Raw genomic sequence first — 22,290 nt, forward strand, 5'->3', positions numbered from 1 at the left:
GGCGCGCTTCCGCCCGGCGCGGCGGCCGGAAGGTGATGTGGCGGGGAGCGCGGCGCGATGGTAAGCGCGGGCCTGCCCCGGCCCTGCCCGCTCCGGTACCGGGCCCTTCCCGCTCCCTCCCTCCCTCCCTGCCGGCCCTGCATGGTCCCCAGCGGCGCCTGCCGGCCCGGGCAGCGCCCTCGGAGGCCGCTCACGCCATTAGCCGCGGCCCGCGGGAGCGGAGCCGCTCGAAGGCTTTGCTGGGCGAAGCGCGGAGCGGGTTTGCGTCACGGGTTTGGTGGCAAGAGAAAGGCCTATTTTGTGTCTGTGCGGGGCTATGCCGATGCCCCGCGGGGCGGCAGCCCGTGCGAGGCCGGTCAGATGGTGTGCGTGTCTCTCGCCGCCTCCTGACGTCATGGTTGTGCCGCGTGACGCCATGGTGGCGTTGTGTGACGTCATGCGCCTTGAGCAGTGTGCTGAACCATGCCATTGGCTACTTCTCTCGATTTTCAGGGGTGTCATCAGAGGCCCAGGTCCATTTACTCATGAAAATTATCTATAAAACCATGGATAGATATATACATATATATATCTCATATATATATATATATGTATATGTATATAGAGTATATATATAATTATTTTATATATATACGGACTTGGTACTTATAAAACCTTTATGCATCTAAAGCACATATAATTTTTAAGAAGAAGTATGTTTAATATAATTTAAGGAGATAGAAATATATTTAATATAACTTAACGTATAAATACATGTTTATAAGTATGTTCGTAGTTTTAGAAATAACCTGAAATGTGGAAACACGTAAAAAACAGGCAAGAACATCTGGAATATAATATCTATGCTTACATGTGAGTTTGTTGTATGTATAATAAGTATATATGGATATAAAGACATTTATATAGATATTTACAGGGGTATGCAAATGTATAATTGAATATTTTAAAAACTATGTATTATATGTTAACAATATACATTTTTCTATAAATCATACACATAAAGAGTGTGTGTATATATATACACACATGTATATGTATATAAGATGTAAGGTATATGTGTATAAATATATATACTCTTTATGTAGAGTTGGTCTAAAGGCACATTTTTATTTCTTTTTATGTATTCTGCCCCGTTTTCCAGTCTCTGCAGGTAATATAAAAGGAGGGTGTGCATTTGTGTCAGAATTAAAGCTGAGCAGTGAAATACTTTTTCTTAGGCCGGGTTTATACGTTAAATATACGATGTTTATATGAGCAGGGCAGATACATGAATTGGAAATGAGAAGGAAAACCAAAGGAATAACTGAGTTAACGTAAGGTTTTCCTGTACAAAATTCGAGTTTTTCCAGAACTTCATCACAGAGTTTGTTTTACCATGGGAATTTTCAACTTATTCCTAGCAACCACAGCTTGATTTGGGTTGGACAGGACCATTAACAATCACCTGGATCCCCCCTCCCATGAACATTGACAGGTTGTCCATCATCATATGGATACTGTGCAGCTTCCATGAAAAATTGCTGTATTTCCTGTGTATGTGCAGAAAAGCTCAGTATCTATTGAACTTTCTTACAGCTCAGTTCAGAAAAGGGTTCCCAGGCTCCAGATGTTGTCACCAGCAGGAAATTGCTGGGAGTTGCTCACCTGAGCATTCCTTGGCAGGTCTTCTAGATGAACCGAGCCCGTGGCTCCAAGCAGAAAACAGAGGAGGTTTTTTATGATAAAAGGCATAAATTTATCTCAGGAGATCTAAAACAGACGTGCAGAAAGCAAGAGACCTCTAATCAGTGCCATGGAAAAAAGGTGGATATTGAGGATTACAGCAGCACCTCACTGTTCTTCATTGTACATAAAAGGGTTTGAGGTGTAGGAAACGGGAAGAGACCGTGGTGAGACATTGGTGTTGCTTAATGTAACGATTTAATACAATTGGTTAATGATATTATTTATATTTTATAAATTATGTATAAGAAATATATGAGAATAACTTAAAAACAAAGCTACTGTTTATGTCTGAAAAGATTACGGCAGGTGTATGACATTCTCTTAGGATTATCTTGTCCGTGTTCCTTGCTAGGGGTTACTCTCTGTGCTTCAAGGACCCTGAAGCAAGAGACTGTTCTAAGGATGGTTTGCTCATGATTTTATGTTGGAGGAGGGGAAAATAAGATTCTTCAGCATTATTGTGATATTTGAATTTCCTCAAGAGAGCAGCAATCCTTGTGGCATATCCAGTGCTTGGGTCCTCCATGATGCTACTTGTGGTGTCGTGGCATTTTAGGGAAAATAAAGATAATTTTGAGCTCACCTTTGACTGTGAGACAGGAAGCAGCTGCTGTCAGTGTGTTGTGAAATGGAAAAGATTAGACCTACACCTCCAATTTATTCTCCTTGTCCAAAGAATAGGAGCTGCAGTTCTGGCAAAGCAGCAGCACTTGGGAAAACACAGTTTTCTGAAGCGTGATTTCCAAAGGACTTTATGCCTTGGAAATTTTTCATCCCATTGTTCCCTGGGCTTCCTTATCATGTCCTTGCTAAGCAGGTGAAAACTTGTGCCAGGTGAATAGCCAGCTGCTGCCAAACAAAGAAAAAAAAATATATATGTAAGCTGACTTACCTGTCTTTTCCTTTATGTGAAAGCAGAAATTGTGTTTTGGTTTTTTTTTTTCCTCTTCACTGCCAGCAGATAGGAAAAAAACCTCAGTATATTGACGTAAAGCAAAACCCTCAGTATTATAAATCAAAGCAGCTATGGCAGCCAGTAGAAATTCTCAGTGGATTCCAAACTTCCTGGGAATGGAAGGGAGGCACCAGTGACACAGCTCCCTCATTTATTTGGGAGCAGAAGGTGTACTGTTTGCTGACTTCCACAAATCAGTTTGTCCTGCCAGCTTTCAGGGTTTTACATCTGAAAGCTCGACAAAAGTTCTCCTAGTGGGCTTGAAAAGTTTGCCATGTGCATGGATGGAAAGAGGGAAGAAGCCGAAGGTAACAATAAAGTCAGTGAGGAGCCTCTCACCTCCTGAAGGGTGGTCTTCACTTTCTTTCCTAGAAGAGATGTGAAGTTAAAGTCAGGCGAAATTCGGTGATGGAGAAAGTTTAAAAGAGTTGCAGAAAACTTGACGAAAACGGCTTCTTCGCCCTCACCCTCTTGTTGGGGCTGATCCTGGCCCCATATTACTACCCAAGAATTGATTTGGGAACTTTCCACAAGGACAAACATTTCTGTCACAGTCTTTGTTGCTCTCTTAGTGTGGTGTTTATAGAAGGAAGGGGAATTGCTCATAGAGCCAATTGTAAAAACATTCATTAGTAAATATTATTTCAAACCAAGCTGTCAGATATAAACATACCAGAACCCAAGACACTGCTCTGAAAAAAGAGCTTTCAGGAGTCTTGAAGTGCAAAGTTTTATGTGTTTTTTATTCAAAATGAGAAGAAGGAATCAGTCTTGATTCAGATTTGCTAACGGCTTTGTTTTTGTCATGATCTAAAGGTACATAGGTTTAAAAACATCTCCTAGTTCATCTTGCAGTCTGAAGTGTCTTTGTATTGTGAATTTACTTGACTTGAAGGGTTCAGTGTGGATACTTCTATCATCTTAGAGGACGATGTGAAAATATATTGTCAATGTTTTATTTCTGTGTTTATTGAACTGAGGAAATTATTCTGTCAATGTAAGATGGTCTCTTTTTCAAAGGGTAGGATGCAATGAGTCTACTCCAACAGATTTACCCAGAATGACACTGGTGGTGAGAAACCATTTCTTTGCTGAGTGCTATAAAAAAGTGAATGTCACAAATTTTTGGTTGCCTGCAGCACGAGACACCACACACATTCATTGTAACAGCTGCAGCAGTGGATATGTTTTTTTGCTAATGCACAGAGCTGGGCATTCAAACTCGACGAAATTTTTTGATTTTCATCCTTGTGACTGTGGAAAATAAGGTGGGAACAGCTGTGAAAAACATTACCTGTCTTCCAGATGCTAAATATGCGAACCATGCACCTGAACTCTGCTAAGCAAGGGACTTGCAGAGGTGCTGTGGACATGCCCAGGGCCATGGGACATGACAGACTTAGCAGAACCTGTCATTGTTTCTTGACTAAATATACTTTTTCCTGACAACGGAATTATTTGTTTTTCATGTTTGAAAGAGATGGTTAGACTATTAATGAACAGAAAAAATAAAAAATTGGTAAATAGTATACATAAAATAGTTACAGTCTGCTTTGTAATTCTTAGGTAAATTAAAATATGTCTTCGGTTTTGAGAACTTAGACTTTTTCCCAGGTCCATGTTCACGTTTTGGTAGCACTTCCTGTTACAAACTCCTGATTTTTGCATGCTGTTTTTATCACTGTAAGGATATCACCTGATTCAAAGTGTGCTTTAGTATGACTCTTACCTCTTCCATTCACACACAGAGGTTTTACTCGTTTTTAAGTTTCAGTAGTAAAATTTGTGGTGAACTAAGCAGTGTGGTGTGCAACTTCAGAAGGGAGATTTACTTGGAAAAAAAGGGTTTTTTTAAAATAATACTTCTATCTTATGAGGGAAGACAGCAGAGGAAAAATGCCTTTAAAATTCAAACCTGTCTAATCTACAGACAAGACCTGGAGGAAAAGGTATTATAATCTTTTACTGACATATCCACCATAATTCTGTGTTTGTTTAGTAAACATGTGGACATGCACACCTTTGTGTTACAGTGACCTTGGCAAAAGACTTTAATAGTCACTTTGGTTTTTATTTTAAGACACTTTGGTGAAATGCTGCATCTGCTAGCTGCTTACAGCAAAGTTCAGTTTCCAAACTAGGTATTGGAGCAAAGAGGAAGGAGGTCAAGCAGGTGTGAAACTTCAGCTTCATCACCTTGAGGTGTCTTTTCACTGCTGGCCTGTGGATTTGAATTGCAGTAAAAATCATAAATGTGTTAAAGTCAAGTGAGCTTTTTTATAGGAGAGGGCAACTGTGTCTGTATGTTTAATTAATTAATTGTTTGAGGAGATTGGCTATGTTTTAAATAGGTACATGAGTCTTCAGTTGACTGCAAAAGCATAGCATGTTAGTTGTACTTGCCGTTTAAACTTCACAATGTGCTTCTCCAGGAAATGACTAGGGAGAAGATTTCCTATTTCTCTGTTCAAGCTTTAGCCTACATTTTATGAGTGCAAAAATACATATTTTAGACAGAAATCTGAATGAATGTTAAATATTGTACTTAAATTCCTTGGAAACTAAATACTGAGGAGAGCATGCTGTAAACCCAGGGTAAAAAGCCCTATTTATGCTGGAACAAGTGCATCTGGCTGGTATTTGGATACTTATTAGCACCCCTTGCTTAATTTTGTTGTGTACTTTTGCCAGCAATTGCTTCAAACTTAACTAATTTGCACTTTCTGTAATTTTTTAATAGTGCTAAATTGGCATGCCTCTTTTACAAATGCTTGTTTTCCATTCATTTTGATCAGATTGCATTTGGCAGCAGTGGGAAAAATAATTATTTTTTTTTATAGATTGGAAAATATTACAATTAGATGCATTTTTTAATTAGTTTTAGGAGTTGCTTTAACTTTCGGGATGGGAGTAGTACTACATGATTTATATCCTATTATTTTTTTGATATTGTACTCCTAAAAATTTGATTTTTACTGACGAAATAAGAATTGCAGGGCATAATGGACACCCTAGATAATAATCATTTTCTCTTTCAGCTTTGTAAGGGCCTCTTCATTAAAATTTCATAGCTTAATTTCACTTTTCTGTGATGAAATTTTTATCAGCTCTCGCTTAACTAAAGTTCAACTGCAGTGTGTAAGCTCTTGCTCATATTTCAGTATGAGGAACCCAGACGTTCAGCTGCCTATCCATATTTGTTTCTTTGGCTCCAGAAAACCTAACCATCCATCAATTTTATTATATTAGGGAGGAAAAAAAGAAACCAAAACCATTCTAGAAAGACTGAATATTCTGCAGTGTATTACACAAATGAAGTTACACTTTCTTTAAAGTATTTCAGTTATTTTTCTGTGTTTGCCCACATAAATTGGTTATTATAACAGTAACCGCAGGGCAGACTTGCAACTTGCTGGCACTACGATGGCCTCTCCTTTTATAGTACAGATGGATGAAATCATCATGGTCACGCTGCAATCAGAGATAAAATAATCATTTTGTAAATAGTTAAGGTCTATGGAAAGTTAAGCTTTGGTTTCAGTGCTAAGTCTTCTGAGATAAACTCAGAGAGCTTTTGTTTTAGGCCAGACCAACCCAAGAGGACAACAGCACAGGGTTTGTGTTCTCCTCCTGCATGCTTTATTTCCCCTGGAACCATGATACCGGGTGGTTTATTTTAAACAAAAGTATATGAGGCAAGGGGAAAATCAGTAGGTCCTTTATGACACACAGACTTGCACCAAAACCTAGGGTGTGATTTATTACAGTGCTACCCAAGGGTTGCATCAGCACGTGGTTTGTGGCTGTGGTGCTGTCTGCAAGGACAGGGAGCAGAACCATGTCAGAAGCAGAGAATGTCAGCGTAATGGAGTGGATGAAAACTGCAGAGTTGGATAAATTACAGTGTCTTGTCTGTGGCTGTTGTTGTCAGTGCAGGAAAGTGTTTAGAATTAGTGCATCCACTATGGCTATTTCTGCACATTGAATTAAATACCCTTGTGAAGTGCAAGAGCTGTTGATAACCAGAACTCTGAGCTGCTGCTTTTTTATTTTTCTTCCCTTCTGCCTGAGTGTAGTAAATTTAATGCTGAGGGACAACATTGTCTATAATGAGGTTAACAGGAGCTGTGCAGTTGTGATGATTCCCTGTCACAGCCACATAGGTAACTTTTAACTTCAAATCAACACTTTATAAAACAGTACAATAAACTTCATTTTGTACTCGGATGGGAGTACATTCAGACATCCCTAGCTGTACCACTTGATTTCCAACTACTGTATATTCCAATGAGTAATTTATTCTAATACAAGCTACTGCTGCTAATCCCAACACAGTAAAACTTTCAGGAGAATTAACTCTTTATGGTTTATTATATGGAGTTTTTACTGAGATACGTTATGATCAGGAAACAATATTGCGGCTTTTTTTAAAGGCCTCATTTTGGGAAGGATTTAAAAGAGCCTTTGGGCATGTAGCTCTCAGAACTGGGGTCCATGGTCTCAAATTTCCAAAGACGTTGGAAAAAACTTGGCTCTGCAAGTTCAGGTGAATGGAGTACCTTGTTAGTGCTGCAGGTGATGGGGTGGTGCTCCACACAGGAGGGGACATGAGGAGAGTGACACAGAATGGGACTGCTGGGGTGTTCCCACTATGTTTGAAATGTACCAAATGCAGATGTAGAAAATTTCAGCCCGTGAAATTAAAGCTTGCACTGTCTAATACCAGAGTAAAATGCAAGTGCTGGTTTTTTCTGGTGTTGTAGTGTGAGTCTTGGGAAGTTAGTTGTCATTTCACCCTTGTGGGGACACAGTTGAAGAGACAGCACCACTTTCTCCATGTGCTGAGATCTCTTTGTAGTGGGAATGAGGCTCACAGGACCTACCTTAAGCCAGTCAACACAAGTCAAAAATTGCAATTAATACGTTTGGATCAGAGGAACCGAGTCTAAACAAATGAACAGCAACTCATCTGCGTTGTCCAAGTAGCTTGGTATGTGAATGCAGTGTTTTTAAAAAGGATTCTAAGCCATGTATAACTTGCAGCAGCTTTTAATTACATCAGTTGGAGCAGCCAGATGTTAGTTGCTGCTTTCTGTGAATTCAGCTGGGCCATGAGAATTACTTCAGATGTGAAGAGTGAAGCCATCTAATTCAGGAATAAATTCTCACTTCCAGTTTGAAATCGTAAGCAAATTTTGGAATGCTCACATCTGTCCTTTCAAAGTGGCTGTGCAGATAAACGCGTCATTCAGAGCACGTTTCGGTGGAAGGGCAGATGCGATTACAGCGATGCATAGCTGGGGAAACACGTGGAGACCCCAACAAAGAGCAATTATATACGATTATATACTGCCCCAGTTGATTGACTGATAGCACATTTCACAAGTATACGTTTACAACCCCTGCTTAAGAGGAAGCAAGTGTGCCCTTCTGCCGCTTTCCAGTGTTGGAATGCCCGCTGCCACCTCGGGAAGCAGCTGCAAGAACTCATGGGAACGGGTCTCTGGCAGGCACAGGGCTGTGAGCTGTCAGAGCAGCTGTCTGTCCCGCAGGACTGATCAAATTAATCAGTTGATAGGCAGTATCTGGCTGCGCTGAGAGGCAGCCACTCCTGGATCCGGCCCCACCGCGTTCCTAGACCCACAGGAGCCAGGGGGAATTGAGACTTCCCTGGTTTCTGGAGCTGGCAGAAACTTCTGCCAAGCACAAAGGCTGCAGAGGCTGCTGCTAGGGATGGCAGCGCGTTGTCATTTGTGAAGAGTTTGTCCATTATTTATGACATGATGGGACATAAGGGGTGGCTAGCTGAGCTAAAATGCTAAATTAAATATGATTTAGCAAAGGCTGTGGCACTGGAGAAAACCAAGCAGCTTCATGTTTGGGATGTGAGGGCTGGCTTTGGGTGAGATCACTGCTCCCTCATCAGAGAATGGGTGGGTTTCGGGGATGCTGGAATCTCCTATATACAGGGTGCAGAGTCAGAGCATCTCTGCGATGACGCTTCTTAACAGAGTGGCCTGTTAAGTTAGATACTGAAATTACTTCAGATAGCTGACCCTGCCTAAAGCATGTATTCACACTGGCAGCTCTGTGCATGTTCCAGAGTTCATGTGATTCATGGAGACTTCTAAATAAGCTAAAGTTTTTTGGTTTGTTTTGCTGCTGTTGATTTTGGGCAGGTTTTTGGTCACAGTATCGGAACACTTGTGTGTGTGTTCCAATGGCTTTCTGCTAGAGCTTCTTGTTTTTCTCTCCTGATTTCCTGTTAGTGCCATACTGAACTGGAATATTGTGACTTTCTTCTGTAATTCTCCTTAGCTGTGTAGAGAAATCTGATGATCGGAACTTGAAAACATTATAATTTTGTGACATAGGAAGGAAGCACGCGTGCATCGACGGAGATGTGCCTCAGACTGTGTGGAAGTGAGGGCTCTGATGTGCCCTAAAATATGATTGAAGAAGGAGACGGCAATGTAATATCCCTTCCTAAGTGCTAAATATTTACCTTTAATTAAATACCACTACTCAACCTGCTGGGTTGAGCAGTAGGAACACAGGAGATGAAAGTTCATCAGAATTCCAGAACGAAGAGGGAATTTACTGCATTTGCTTTGACCTTTTTTTTTTTTTTTTTGGAGCTTGCACTAAATCAGATTTGCAAATGCAGGTAGCAGAGTGAAGGTGAAATAAAGCTTTCTGAGGTAAGCTAGTTCTTCTTAAACCACCTCATGCTGTTAAGCTGACCGAAATGTCAGTTGAGACACTTAAGAGAAACCCCAAAACCGTAAAAAAAAAAGTCTCTGGCGTGCAGTTATTGCCTATTACTAATACTCCAGACCTTAGTAAGTAGCCAAATGTTGCAGCAGTTTCTCAAGAATTGTCTCTTACTGCTACTAGGCTGATTAGTGTTTGCTATCAAACAACAGAACTTAACTTCTCAATCCTAAGGCAGTTCGTCCATTTCTTCAGAATTTACCGTGTAATTAGCACTTCTGAAAGTGTGTTTACAATAAAGATGTTTTCAATTTAAAATCAGAACGTGATTTGAAAATAAAACTAATCAGTTATCAAGGTTCAGATGGGCTTAACTGTATATATTTCTACAAGTCTGTTTAATTTGGCTTGTAGCCTTTAAAAAGTGGTCTATTAACAAACCTCCTACACATTTCATGTTATTTTCTGCCTTGGCTACTACTGGTACTTGGCAATCATCTCCACCTTCACTGCCACTACCAAATTCCATTTGATGGAAAGGTTTGCTGGCACAAGGCCTTTTGGTGTCGATGGGTGTTGTCTAAGGGGTCACCCATTTTAGAGATGTAATTTTTTTGTTTTCCTGATTTTCTTCCACAGTCTGCCATCTTCAACTTCCAGAGTCTGCTGACTGTGATCCTGCTGCTCATCTGTACCTGTGCTTACATCAGATCCTTGGCTCCCAGCTTACTGGACAAAAATAAAACCGGGTATGTGGTCTGATCATTTCAAGCACAGCACAAGCTGTGTGGTTTCAACTGTGACCTTTCAGCATCTCCTGATGAAGTGTGTGATAGTGCAGATCCCGCTTTGAAAATTTTCTCTCTTTAAAGATAAAAATCTTAATTTTGTACCTCGCAATAGACTGCAATAAGGGATTGGCAAGCACTTAGTTGCAATTGTATTGGAAGAATTTATTAGGTAACTAACCTTGCTAATACTGCATTATTAATCTTCTAGATTTGTAGCTTTGTTGTTACATGCATATTAGACATACAGAAATGAGAGACAGAAGTAAAACATTCTCCTACATGTGGCTATTGTTGCAATGATTTATTTTTGATTCCTAGGGTGGGTAAGAAACCAGCAGAAACTGGCTTTTTTGTTTGTTTTCAAAATAGGTGTTTTGGAGATACAAGTTTGAAACACAGCTTTAGCAATAATCTGTAACTAAAAGAAAACTAAGAATAATTTTTAAAATAAGCAATACAATCCTCTTGTGTGGTCTGTTTAAATCAAGGTTTTGTATTCTCTAAGGTGAAGGAATTTATAGAAGAGTTTTTGAAAGCTTCTACAAACCTAAGCTTTTTTTTTTTTAATCATATGGATGCTAGCTGTGATCAGCAGAACTGTGATTGAAGTGTAGTGGGTTTAGAGTGACCATTGGGCACTTTTGACACAGCAGCCTCTGGGCTGTCCGTGCAAAGGAGATGATATCTGTAGAAGCAGGAGGTAATTCTAGGTGGACAAACAGACAGGCTTTTGGATGCTGGGTGTTTGGCTTGTCCACTTTTTCCATTAGGTCATTTCCTGTTAAATATTATTCTTCCCTAAGTGTCTTCCATCACTTCTGCATCTAAATTCAGAAGTGTCCAATTTTAAGTAGACTCTTGTGACCAAGAACCCTGAGTGTTTGTCTTCTGAAAACCTTCCTTGTAATTAACCTCTGGGGTTGCTGTTTTATTATCCAGGTTTTTTTAATTTTAGCTGTGTAAGATACCCAAAGTCTGCCAGTTTTTTGGTTTTTTTAATTTGGAGTTCTGACATGAAAACACTTGTGTCCTTTTATATGAGGCCATGAAATTGCCACTGACATGAGAGGTTTCTTTTGATGGAAGATGGAAAGAAAGGATGACTTCATGAAGGACAGGGAGTGGGGGGACGAGGGGAGTTTGGGTGTCTGCTGGTGGAAGATAACACAATAGTCAATGAGGTATACACAGTAAGAAGTAAGAATGTTTATTTTACTGATTAAAATTTTAGTGCTGTTCTTGGCAAGGAGTATTTCCTTTAATCTGGAGCTACTCTGTTTATTCTTGAGGCAAATCTGTCTGGAGTACAATAGAACTCTCTTCATAAAATGTTTTCAAAGGGTGCTGACACTGTGGAGGAGTTGGGCGTTTGATGTGTAGGTTTGTATTTATGTAGATGTAGGACGTACCATTTTGTTTTATATATATATTTGTAGACTACTTTGTACTGGAGAATAAAACCTTGGCCTGGAAGCAATGAAATTTGTTTCCTGTATGGTAGATGTTTACATGGAGCTCATATGGTGCTAAACCCCTGTCCCTCTCTTCTAAAATACTCCGTGCTCCGATGGAAATGTCTGGACATAGGGGATAAAACAAATTCTAGTGATACTTCAGCTTACCACAGAGATGCTCTTACCTCATCATTCCTGCTCCAAATTAAAGGTATAAAAAAGTAGCAATAGAATACTAAAGCGACAGAGAGGAGGAATGTTGATAGTTACTCGCTGTATTTCTGAGTGGTAACTTTAGTGAGGATTTAGGTCTGCTGGTAATAATTGAAGAAACATATTTCTGTTGGTTGAGAGACAGCGTTGCAAAGTGATGTCACCCATCCTCATAGCCTTGTATTTCCTCCCTTTCATTTCTGCCAGAGCGTGTCTTTTCCTACCAAGCCAAACAGAACTTTAAACCTTCATTTTCCCTGAGTGTTTCCATGTGCTTGGTCCTGAGCAACAGTGTTAAAGGCTGGGAAAGCAAGTGGAGATTTACTGTTTCATGCTAACTAGGGGAGAATGTGCACCACAACATAATTCTCTCCTCCCTGCTAACCAGAAAGATGTGTTAGCTTATGTGCAGCAGAGATCCCCTTTGATTTTCCATCAGCAGTGCAGTGGGGATGTCTCACACTCCCTCCTGCAGTGGCACTGGGCTTTTCCTGGTGAACACGTGGCATTTTGCGGCACACCCAGCCTTAGCAGTCATAGTCTAAGGCCCCACCAGCTCCTCCTCAGCTTAAGAGGTTTCATTTATTTGGGTTTTTTGTTCTCCAGATAACCACCACCCCTTTCCACAATCAGTGCTTTTATCATTTAACACGGAGAGCCAGGAGTATGCAGCAGGTCATGTACATTTGGGCTGTGGCTGCCAGAAAGCAGCAGGGATCCCAGCCAGACCCACACCTTCACCTGCATCCAAACAAGGGTGGAGAGGAACACGAAGGGCAGAGAAGGAATAGTGCAATTACTGTGAGCAGTTGCTGCAGGAGGGATTATTTTGGAGCAGAGTTATTCAAGGCAGCGTCACTTCTGTAATAAGCAAGCAGGTTTTGACTTGAAGAGGTACGTGTTGTGGACCTGGGATGAACAGGAAAAAACAGGGGAGCAGGAGGTCTGCACAGGCTTCACCTCCAGTGGGAGCTCCCCAGTTCTTCCAGAGGGCATGTTTCAGCTTCTTAGAAGGTACAGAATTCAATCTGCTTCTGCTCAGCAGCAGCTTCTGTGGACAAACAGAGGTACTGAGCTGTTCCAGTAGCACAAAAGCCTCTTAAAATGTTCTGGTGTCATCATGGGAAGGCTGGTCAGCCCTTATGTCAGTGGCTTCAGATTCATAAATTGTTAATTGCAGTTGCTAAGGGCAATTGGTGAGACCCATGCTCTGTTTTGTACCTGTCACATCAGGTAGGAAAATTTCTGTTTTCGCCAAGGGAGCTTTGTAGGGGCAGCTAATGCAGTAATGCGTTAGCAGTAATGGCTTCACATTGGTCAAGAAATCCCTGAGAAGACAAAAAAATACCCTTGCTGAGATTGTGAGGCAAATTCAACAGACTTTCAGGCTGCTTGGAAGGGTTAGTACTCTTTTCCCTGTGCAAGTCTTTAAAAATATGTTACTACAGGGTGGTAATGTTTTACTTCTTTGAGCTCCTGGGCAAGCTTTTGAGAGGTGGCAACATGAGAAGCAGGGCTGTGGAAGTTTTCCTGTTGGTTTTGCAACATGCAGTCTGTGAATTCTAATTTTACAGAGGGTGAACAACAGTTTTGAGAACCTGAGGTGCTATCAACACAGAACTTCAGGGCTGTGTATTTTGCTCTATAAGATTTACAAATGAATGTTTTCCTACCTGCATGCATCTTCAAAAAGTGCATAGATGTCTTCAGGTTACTTTATTGTATGACCTCTTAGCATGGAAAAGTGTGGTGGTCTATGTGCAAGGATTATTACTGCTGCTTGTGGAGGTGCATAAAAGCAGAAAGAAAAGAGCTTTGTCTTTACAGAAATATAGTCACACCCAAATATGTATGTGTGTATGTATATATATATATTTTGCTTGAGGTAAAACTAAAATCTAAAGCACAGATGAAAATACCTGTTCTCTAAAAATGGAAATGTTGCAATGCTGTTCATGATGAATTGGTCAGCAAGGAGAACATAAGTCACTTTGAGTTTGAACACCTCAGTCACTTGCTGCCTCACTTGGTCCTCACCTGCCCAACACTGAATCTTTGTCTAGAAACAGAGGAGGCTGCTAAATGGAAAGAGAGATGCTGAAGTAAACCAAGACCATAAAGGAGGACATAAAATGGAAGTAGCAGAGAAATAAAAGTGCAGGATATGTTGACTACTCAAGTATGTAGGAGCAAGTGGCCCAAACCTACCTGTCTGCATTTAAAAATGTCAGAAGCAAGCAACTCTAAGAGCCCAAGAAAGGGAAAAGACAGAGGATCAAACCTTGTGGGTGTGAGTTTAGATCATTATTTGTGGGGTTTTATCTACTACCTGCTTGATGGCAGTTCTCCAAGTGTTCTGTGCTTCCCCACGCTGTTCTGTGCCATACTGTGGAGGAAACCTTCCCACAGACAGGCTTTGAAAGGCTGAAATCTGTTTTACACTGGGCTCTTCAGTATTGTTCCCCTTTTCTTCCTCAGATCATAAAGCGGTCCCTGCTCCTCTGGAGCAGTCAGTATGAGATTATTTTAGTTACTCGGAGAAATTGTAGGTTTGTGGCATCCTTTTGGGTGTTCGGATCTTGCTTTTCTCCTTTCCTATTTCACTTGTTGAAAGTGAAACATCCTGTGCAAGCAGCAGAGGAGAAACATGAGTAAGGTAAACCTTGGTAAAGGAATAAGAAAGAACCAGAAGACTTGGGAAGATTTTTTTTCTTCATATAATTTTCTCTCTGGGGTACTGTATTGTAGATAAATATAGGATGCTGATGAAATCTTTAGATCTGGAACACAGAATGAGTTAAATCCATCTTTGCATGCAGAAAGATCCCTACTAGACTTAGAATTTTGCCACTGGTGTAGTTCATAGCCTGTACCCTTCTGTGCAGGTGTCTGCTCCTTTCTGGTGTCCAGAAGAGACTCAAGTTGAGAAATTACTGTCAATTCAAATTGTTTTAACGTAGAAGAAAGAAAATCAGTTGACTTTAGTGTATTAAACCAAGAGCCTAATGAATTTATTTTATCTTTACAGACTGTTGGGGATATTCTGGAAATGCGCCAGGATTGGTAATTCTTTTTTTTCTTTAAAAATCTTTAAGATCAGTCCTCTTTCTAGTATAATTTATTAGGATAATGTTGCCATGTAGCAATGAAAACCATACACATCCTTGGTCTTCAAAGATGCAGGTTTTAACCTCCATGAAATAAGAGGGCAGGATATTGCTTTCTTAGATTAGCATCGTGGAAAGCCTGCATCTTCTCATGTCTATTCATGTATGTGGTGGTGTTTTTTCAAAAGTCTTTTGCATTTCTTGCCACGTGAAGTAACCAAGGGTGTATTTCTAACATGCAAAGAAGTCAGTGAAGTATAAACTGCAGTGTGTTTGAAATTGCAATGGACTATTGAAAAGAAGCCAGATATTTACCTTATAGTAATAAAACAACATGGAATTCATAATGCTTTAAGGTTCTGTGTAAGCACAAATGTGGTTTTTTTGCTCTCCTTTGTTTACTCAGCTTCTGTGCACTTTTGAATTACACAAAGCTGTTCGTGTCAAGTGACATCTGCACACAGGCTGATCAGCTCTATCTGATTTTTGACATTTTCCCATAACATTGGTTTTGTATTTATTTTAATCCTTATCCTGAATTTATTTTGAGAAGGAAATTGGAATATACAACAGAAGTTTAGTCTTAACGTTAAGGTATATCCAAGATTAAAAAAAAATAAAATTACAAACCCGTCATCAGTGTTCAAATTGCATTGTTAATGCTGAGCAGAAACTTTGAACTTGTAATTCTAGATCTTCTTACTTGTCACTAAACCTAAAGAAAGCCTGTATGATTCCGTTTCTGCATTCTCAGGCAGAACATTTTACAGGATGTCAGAAAGGCATTGACACAAAAAATAGGGTTTTTGTGAAGACCGGTTGTTAAAATGATTGCAGATATTGTCCTATTTAGATAATAGACATAGCAGAACCAATTTTGGTGCTGTAATTGAAAGATACTGGGGAGGTGACAGCTGTCAGAAATGAATTTTGAGCTATACCAGGGAAAACAAATGTAAAAATTCAGCTGTGTTAGGGTTTGTTCAAGGCTGAAGAGAGCACCTCACCTTACCTTGCCCTTGCCATCTTCTCTGTAGTTAACTAAGTGCAAGGCTATTTTTTTCTGTTAGATATGTTTCTTTTGCAACTTGCATCTACAATGGACCACTTCAGCTTTCTTTTAGACTAAGAGGTGAAAATGGGCTTTGGAGCTGACTCCCATCATTTTATGTGTGTTAATCACAAAGGCATGTAGAAAGTGTAGGTTTTAAAAATGAAAATGTCTACTGGTTTCCTTTACATTTCACATCCCTGGTATGTTTAAACAACCTTTTCACATGTACATAAGATCTTAATCATGGGCAAGTGGTTACATATTTACAAAGTTGTGCAAAATAATGTTTAATCCTGCCACATGGTGATTTCTCTTTTAAGAAAATTAAGAGCAGAAAAGCATAACCCATATGAAAATTGTAATACCCTGAACTGTAGGAGTTGGACTTCCTCAAAATTTATTTTAAACAGATGTGAAACTGCAGACATTAATTCGTTCAGTTATTTGAAGTTTAATTAAATATATGCCAGATCATGACAGCATCTTGTAATGTCACTGGGCAGTCAGTCCTGCATTTGGGAGGTGTCACTGCAAGTATTTTATTTTTCTTTTACTGTGGAAAGTTTGTTCCCTCTGTGTTTGAAGGTCCTGCTGGTAAAAAAATACTTTTTTCTTTTATAAAAAGTGCACCATGCTAGACTTGGGAGCCTTGGTGGATCTTTTTCTTTAATGTTTCTCTGAAAACTGTGTCTCAGATAAGATGGTTTGTAAAGACAAAAGACCTCGCAGCAGAGGGAAATTGAACTTTAAAGCAAACAGCCCCAGCTCTGTCTTTATGCTCCTGGATGTGTAAGAACAGGAATCTTCCCACTTGAAAGGTACATTCCAGTGTTAACACTCCCTGGCAGTTCTGTAGGCTGCAAGTACCATCCACTGTTGGTGTCTCCAAGGAGAATTCAGTGGAACCATGAAGGATGAAGTTTTAAGTGTAAAAGCATCTTGGTAATTAATGGAGAAAGTGCTCATGTAAGTAGGTAGCAGTCTGATTAACATCACTGATTTTCTCCTGGTTGTGTTACAGTTCCCCACCTACGAGTCTCTTTTTTCTCCCTGGTGTAAAAGAGACCTCTGTAACTCTGTGTCCTGGACCAAGTGGGTGGGAATAGATCTCTCACAATTGCTTTTGCCACCAGATAAAATTATATTAATGGGATAAACTTAACTTTCATCCACAGTCTGCTCTGGGAAACTGTGACTCCCGTTTGAAAGAGTCAGAAAATAGAGGTGTCTGTGCAGCTTCTGTGATCTGCTGACCATTTTTGTCACAGAAATCTGTGGAGCAGACTCTCTCCACTTGCTAACAATGTTATGTCTCCTTAGCAAACCAAAAAAAAAGGCATCTGGCCCTGTCTGGGCAGCTGTGAGCTCACAGCTCTGGCTGCTGCATGACACCCTGCACAGAATATTCATGCTGCAGGTGACAGGTACCATGGCTAGAGAGCAGCTGCACCTCAGCTGACACAGAACAGCTCCTGAGCAGCCATAGAGGAGCAGAGCCAGCAAAAACGGGGTGTCTTAGACAACTTTCCACTGCCTGCCCCATGACTCTGGCACTAGGAGGAGGCAGCAACATAAAAGTGCACCTCAGAAAAGGTGGTTTGTAGTAAAATGGAAGCCCTTTCGTGGGCCTTTCACAGAGACCCAGAATCACCCAGTGCCACCCCTGCCATGGGCAGGGACACCTCCCACTGTCCCAGGCTGCTCCCAGCCCCAATGTCCAGCCTGGCCTTGGACACTCCAGGGATCCAGGGCCAGCCCCAGCTGCTCTGGGCACCCTGTGCCAGGGCCTGCCCACCCTGCCAGGGAACAATTCCTTCCCAATATCCCATCCAGCCCTGCCCTCCTTTAGCCTGAAGCCATTTCCCCTTTCTCTGTCACTCCATGCCCTTGTTTAAAGTCCTTCTCTTAAAGCAAAGAGCCCCAGCTCTGTTTTTATGTAGCAAAATAACCTGTTCAACATCTGAGCTTTCCACTCCCGTGCATGTTCTTCGTGAGTACACAGCTGTACTTCTGTCAGCATTTCTCCAGCTACAAATGTTGAATATCAGTTCGCACGTGCTGTGGCACAGCTACGGCGCCAGACAAGGAGCAGGTGGGTCTGTTTAGCCATGCCTGAATTTTTGTTTGTTCTGGGCTCTCTCTCCCCTCCTGCCAGGTGAGCGGAAGAGCCCCTACGTGGCCGTGTGCTGTGTGGTGATGGCCTTCAGCATCCTGTTCGTGCAGTAGCAGCTGGCGAGCGTCCCGAGTACCCAACAGCAGAGCGTGGAACAGCTTGTGTCAGGAAGGATGGGAAAGCGTCACCGAGTCTCCTCTCACTCCATGGATCACCTGTCTTCTGGAGGACACCCCTGCAGATGGACCAGCGTTAGTGACCATAGCCCAGATGACATGTAACTGGTGGAAGGGTGTCTGATGCGTGTCTTGAGTTTCAGGGGAGCTCTTTTTTTCTTTTACACCATGCACTTGAAAAGGCTTGCTGTTTTTAATTCTTTAGAATTTCTTGTCCAGTAGACCTGTATAATGAAAGTTTAAAATGGTAAATCAGCCACAGCAATAAGACCACCCTTTGAAGAATAAAAGAGCATTGTGACTCTAGGGGATGTTTATTGAAGTATTTTTAGTTCTTGCTGCCTGAACAATTCCTCTCGATTTGTGAGTGAGGGCTCCACTCTCATCGTAAAAATATGACCTCTGACCTAAGTTACACTCAGCTATTTGTTTCTAAACTTGTAATTTCTCAAATAATGTATCAATATTTCTGTTGTTGAAATAAGATGTGAAATAAAGGCAGGGACCATAACTGTAGTGATGTCTGATTAGCTGGGGGGAAGGCACAGATGTTGAGGCACTTGGACTCTCTGTAAAATAACCACATGTACTCATTGTTAGAGGTTTAGGTCTCTCAGGTATGTCGTTTCCCAGCTTCTTCCAAAATGCTGAGAAAAGGATTTCAGAGGCTCTGCTGCTGCAGTTGCATGGATGGAAAGGTTTTAAATTAGCAAAATGAACAGTTGGCTGCAGCTAAGGAAGTTGCATGTCAGAAAGGTTGTAGCAACTAAATTACACTTACCAGTAGTAAAGATTAGATTACTTTTAATGATACACGCCATTAGCATTTATTTCTTAATTTTGCACACTTTCAGTAATCTAGTGACTTCTCTAATAACACCTGACAGGTGTGTGTTATACCAGACAACTGTGTGACTTCGTACTGACTGCATTTGGGAGAGTTGCCTGTTAGCAGTACTTCTTGTTCTGGAAAGGCTTGTGATCAGAAGGAACAAAACTGACAGTAAAACACACTGAAAGGTATGTTAACTGTTGTAATTCTTGTTTGAAAACCTTATTTTCATCGATCCAAATTATCCTGCAACTAGGAAAAAAAGTGCTTTTGAGTTACGACCTTTATGTTTTCTCGTGCACCTGTGAATCTAAGTCACCATCAGAAGTACCCATCCAAAACTTTCCTAATCTGGGCCCAGGAAAAAAAGATTTCTCCAGTTTGGGCTAAATAAATACCCCTGGCTGTGACCCAGAGGTGTGCAGAGCTGTAGGACTGTGACCATGCTATGCACACACACAGAAGCCTGGGACTGGGCAAGAGGTGTGGGGGGAGCAAAATCTGCTCTTGTAACTTTAAATGTGGATGGTGCTCAAACAGGGCATCAAAGCAGCTCAGGTTTGGATTTCAAAGGTAACCGTTCCCAAACAGGAGGAAGGGAAATTCCTAAAGAGTCTTGGGGTTTGACTGTCAGGTGCATACATGTCCAAAATATGCAGAGAATCATCTGGTAACTCTTTATGTTGAGCAGTTATATTCTAGTTACTACTACTTGTAATAAACAGTGGCATTTTTATGATACACATTTCCAGGTCAGCTAATTACCAGATGAATTCTTAATAATCTCTAGGGTTTAGGTGCAAGTAGGAATACCAGTGAAAGAACCCAATGGAATGTTTTGGTCTGAGTATCTGAAAGCTACAAACATGAAGGGACTGTTGCAAAAACCTTCCCTGTTAAGGTTTTATCGTGTAAGAAGTTGAGACAGGCCTCTTTTTATTTGTTATTTGTTGTTCAAACTTCAGCATTATTTCTTACATGGCAGTCCATCCTTTTGGCCTAAATGCAGATGGTGAATACTTCCTAGTAGGAATTTTTTTTTTTTTAATTTTCCTCCTTGAATGACATTTTCAGACTATTCATTATGTGCTAGCTGCATGGCTGTTCAACAGAACTATCTGGAAACAAGATCTTTAAACTGACAAACTGCAGTTGTTTTGAAATTGCTGCTTCAGGCAGGTGTTTTCCTCAGGATTAGTTCTTTGGTTTTCAAGATTTTGGCTTTGAAGAGATTGATACCTCATCTCTTTTAGTAAGATGCAGAGAAAATACTCTTTCCCAGGTTAGAATCTTGATGCAATTTTGCTTTCTTGGCTTTCTTTTTCTCATGCAAAAGAGTTTACACCCGCAGCAGGTCTGTACACCTTTTCCTGTGCAAAAGGGACCGTGATTAAATGTGACCAAGGCTGTAGTTGTGCCTGCTGCTGTGGAGAAACATTTCCACACTGGGACTTCATCCTTTTTTTTTCCTAAACAGCATCATGGATGTTGTTAATGCCCAAAGATCTAAAACACAACATGGTGTTCTTCAAACACACAGAGTATTTTATGCTCTTGCATGTACTTGCTATGGATTAATATCATATTAACTTCCATCCATGTCTGCACTAGAAATGACCTCAAATTCAAAGCAGGGATTTAGGAAGGCCGAATTGAACAGCAGTAATTGCCATGTTGGGAAATGAGTAAAGCATGAGTAAGAGATGGGATCACTGTGAAGGTCTGATGATCTGGAGGGACTGATAAGCAGCTGGGCAGACGTGGCTGGTGGAGGAGGAAAGACAAAGTGGAGTCCAAGGATGACAGGAAGATTTCCTGTTCTTGGAACAATGTCCCTGTTCTGTGAATGCCCTTTCTACCTCTGTAACCACAGCAGTGAGCAGTGGAAATACACTGTCACTGAGAGGTGAAGCTGCACTGTGGTGGAGGGAATAAATGCTCTGCTAGTGCTCTGAGGCTTTTATTCTTTCAGTTCTGTCCAGTTCTGTCCCACTGGCATCAGGGGCAGAGCCCACTCTCTAATGCCTAGGAAGGCTCACCATGACCAAGGGATTCGTTCCCCCCTTCTCCCTTTCATAAGAAGAAGAAAACACAGCCAACGTCTTCCTAATGATTTAAAATGCTGAACTTGGTAAAGCCCACCAGAAGCCAGGAAAGTGTGATCTAAACCTGCTTCTCATACTCGGACAGCAACTTTACATTATCTAGTCCAAACATTCCCAGCTAAGGAAGGTTTTCCAGCTGGGTTTCTTTTCCCTCCCTTTTCTCTTGCTTTACCTGAGCATTATTACCCATTCCAGACACATCTGGGGAGTGCTCCCAGCATCCATTACGAGGCCCACATAGGTTCCACGTGTATTTGATGGCATCTGGCTGCCTGGACAAGCAGTTTTCCCTGAGTTCCCATACTGCAGTGTAGTCAGCATGCCGGGCATAGGAGACACATCTGTACACTGAAAAACAGGTTTTAAGCATGAGGCCTGAATTGTTTACCTGTCTGTTCTTGTGTTTTATAAATAGCACCTCTTTTCGTGATACCCCGAGGCCATAAGGCAGAAGGTGTGGAGGAAGAGTCATTCTGCAGGATCTGATAGTTGCAGAAAATCCTCCCCAGGTCCAGCATGACCAGTGTCACACACCTAACCGTACTCAGTGCTAAATTTTTTTACTCTATTTCACACCTGAAGGGCTTATGTGCCCAAAGGCACATCTGTGTTTTTCAGGCATTTGGTGCCTGACAGAATGTGGTCCCATCTCCAGAGATTTTGCCTAAATTCCATGAGCTGTTCCCGGTCTCATGGAGCACAGGTACTCAAGCATGACCTACCTGTCTCTTCACAGGGTACCCTCCCCTTTGGCTGTGTGACAGATGGAGCCCAGGCTCCTCTGATGAAACATCAGCCACGCTCAGGCTTCAGAGCCCTCGGGAATAAAATCGCCTTTGGCACTGCAGCTGCCTCATTTCTTCCTGCTTCACCAGTAGCTGCAGGAAGGTTGTCCAACACGTCCTTAATCTGCATGGAAAAGACCTTGAGAAGAGTCTGTCACTAACTCATGTAATCCCCACTGGTGTGGGAGGGAGATGCCAGCATTTCCTCAAGGACCTGGGTGTAAACATTTCCAGGGACACAACTGCTGCTGGCAGCTCCTGGGACG

The 22,290-nt window shown here is 41.3% G+C and overlaps 1 protein-coding gene across 1 annotated transcript; it reads left to right on the forward strand.

The window, feature by feature from the left end:
- TMEM167A (transmembrane protein 167A) lies at window positions 1–21,086 on the forward strand. The gene is made up of 4 exons (XM_042023056.1): window positions 1–60; window positions 10,034–10,143; window positions 14,881–14,915; window positions 18,169–21,086. Exons 1-4 carry the CDS (start codon window positions 58–60, stop codon window positions 18,237–18,239), a joined length of 219 nt encoding a protein of 72 aa, XP_041878990.1. The 5' UTR covers window positions 1–57; the 3' UTR covers window positions 18,240–21,086.
- Window positions 21,087–22,290: the final 1,204 nt, after the last annotated feature.

The sequence above is a fragment of the Corvus kubaryi genome, unplaced genomic scaffold (assembly GCF_017639235.1).
Source record: "Corvus kubaryi isolate FWS band 111438036 unplaced genomic scaffold, C.kubaryi_AGA036_p1.0 37236, whole genome shotgun sequence".
NCBI lineage: Eukaryota > Metazoa > Chordata > Aves > Passeriformes > Corvidae > Corvus > Corvus kubaryi.

Excerpts from the sequence above, each read along its gene's own strand:
- TMEM167A (XM_042023056.1), top strand. Across the intron at positions 10,144-14,880 it reads CTGGACAAAAATAAAACCGG|ACTGTTGGGGATATTCTGGA; the intron begins GTATGTGGTCTG and ends TTATCTTTACAG. Across the intron at positions 14,916-18,168 it reads CTGGAAATGCGCCAGGATTG|GTGAGCGGAAGAGCCCCTAC; the intron begins GTAATTCTTTTT and ends CCCTCCTGCCAG.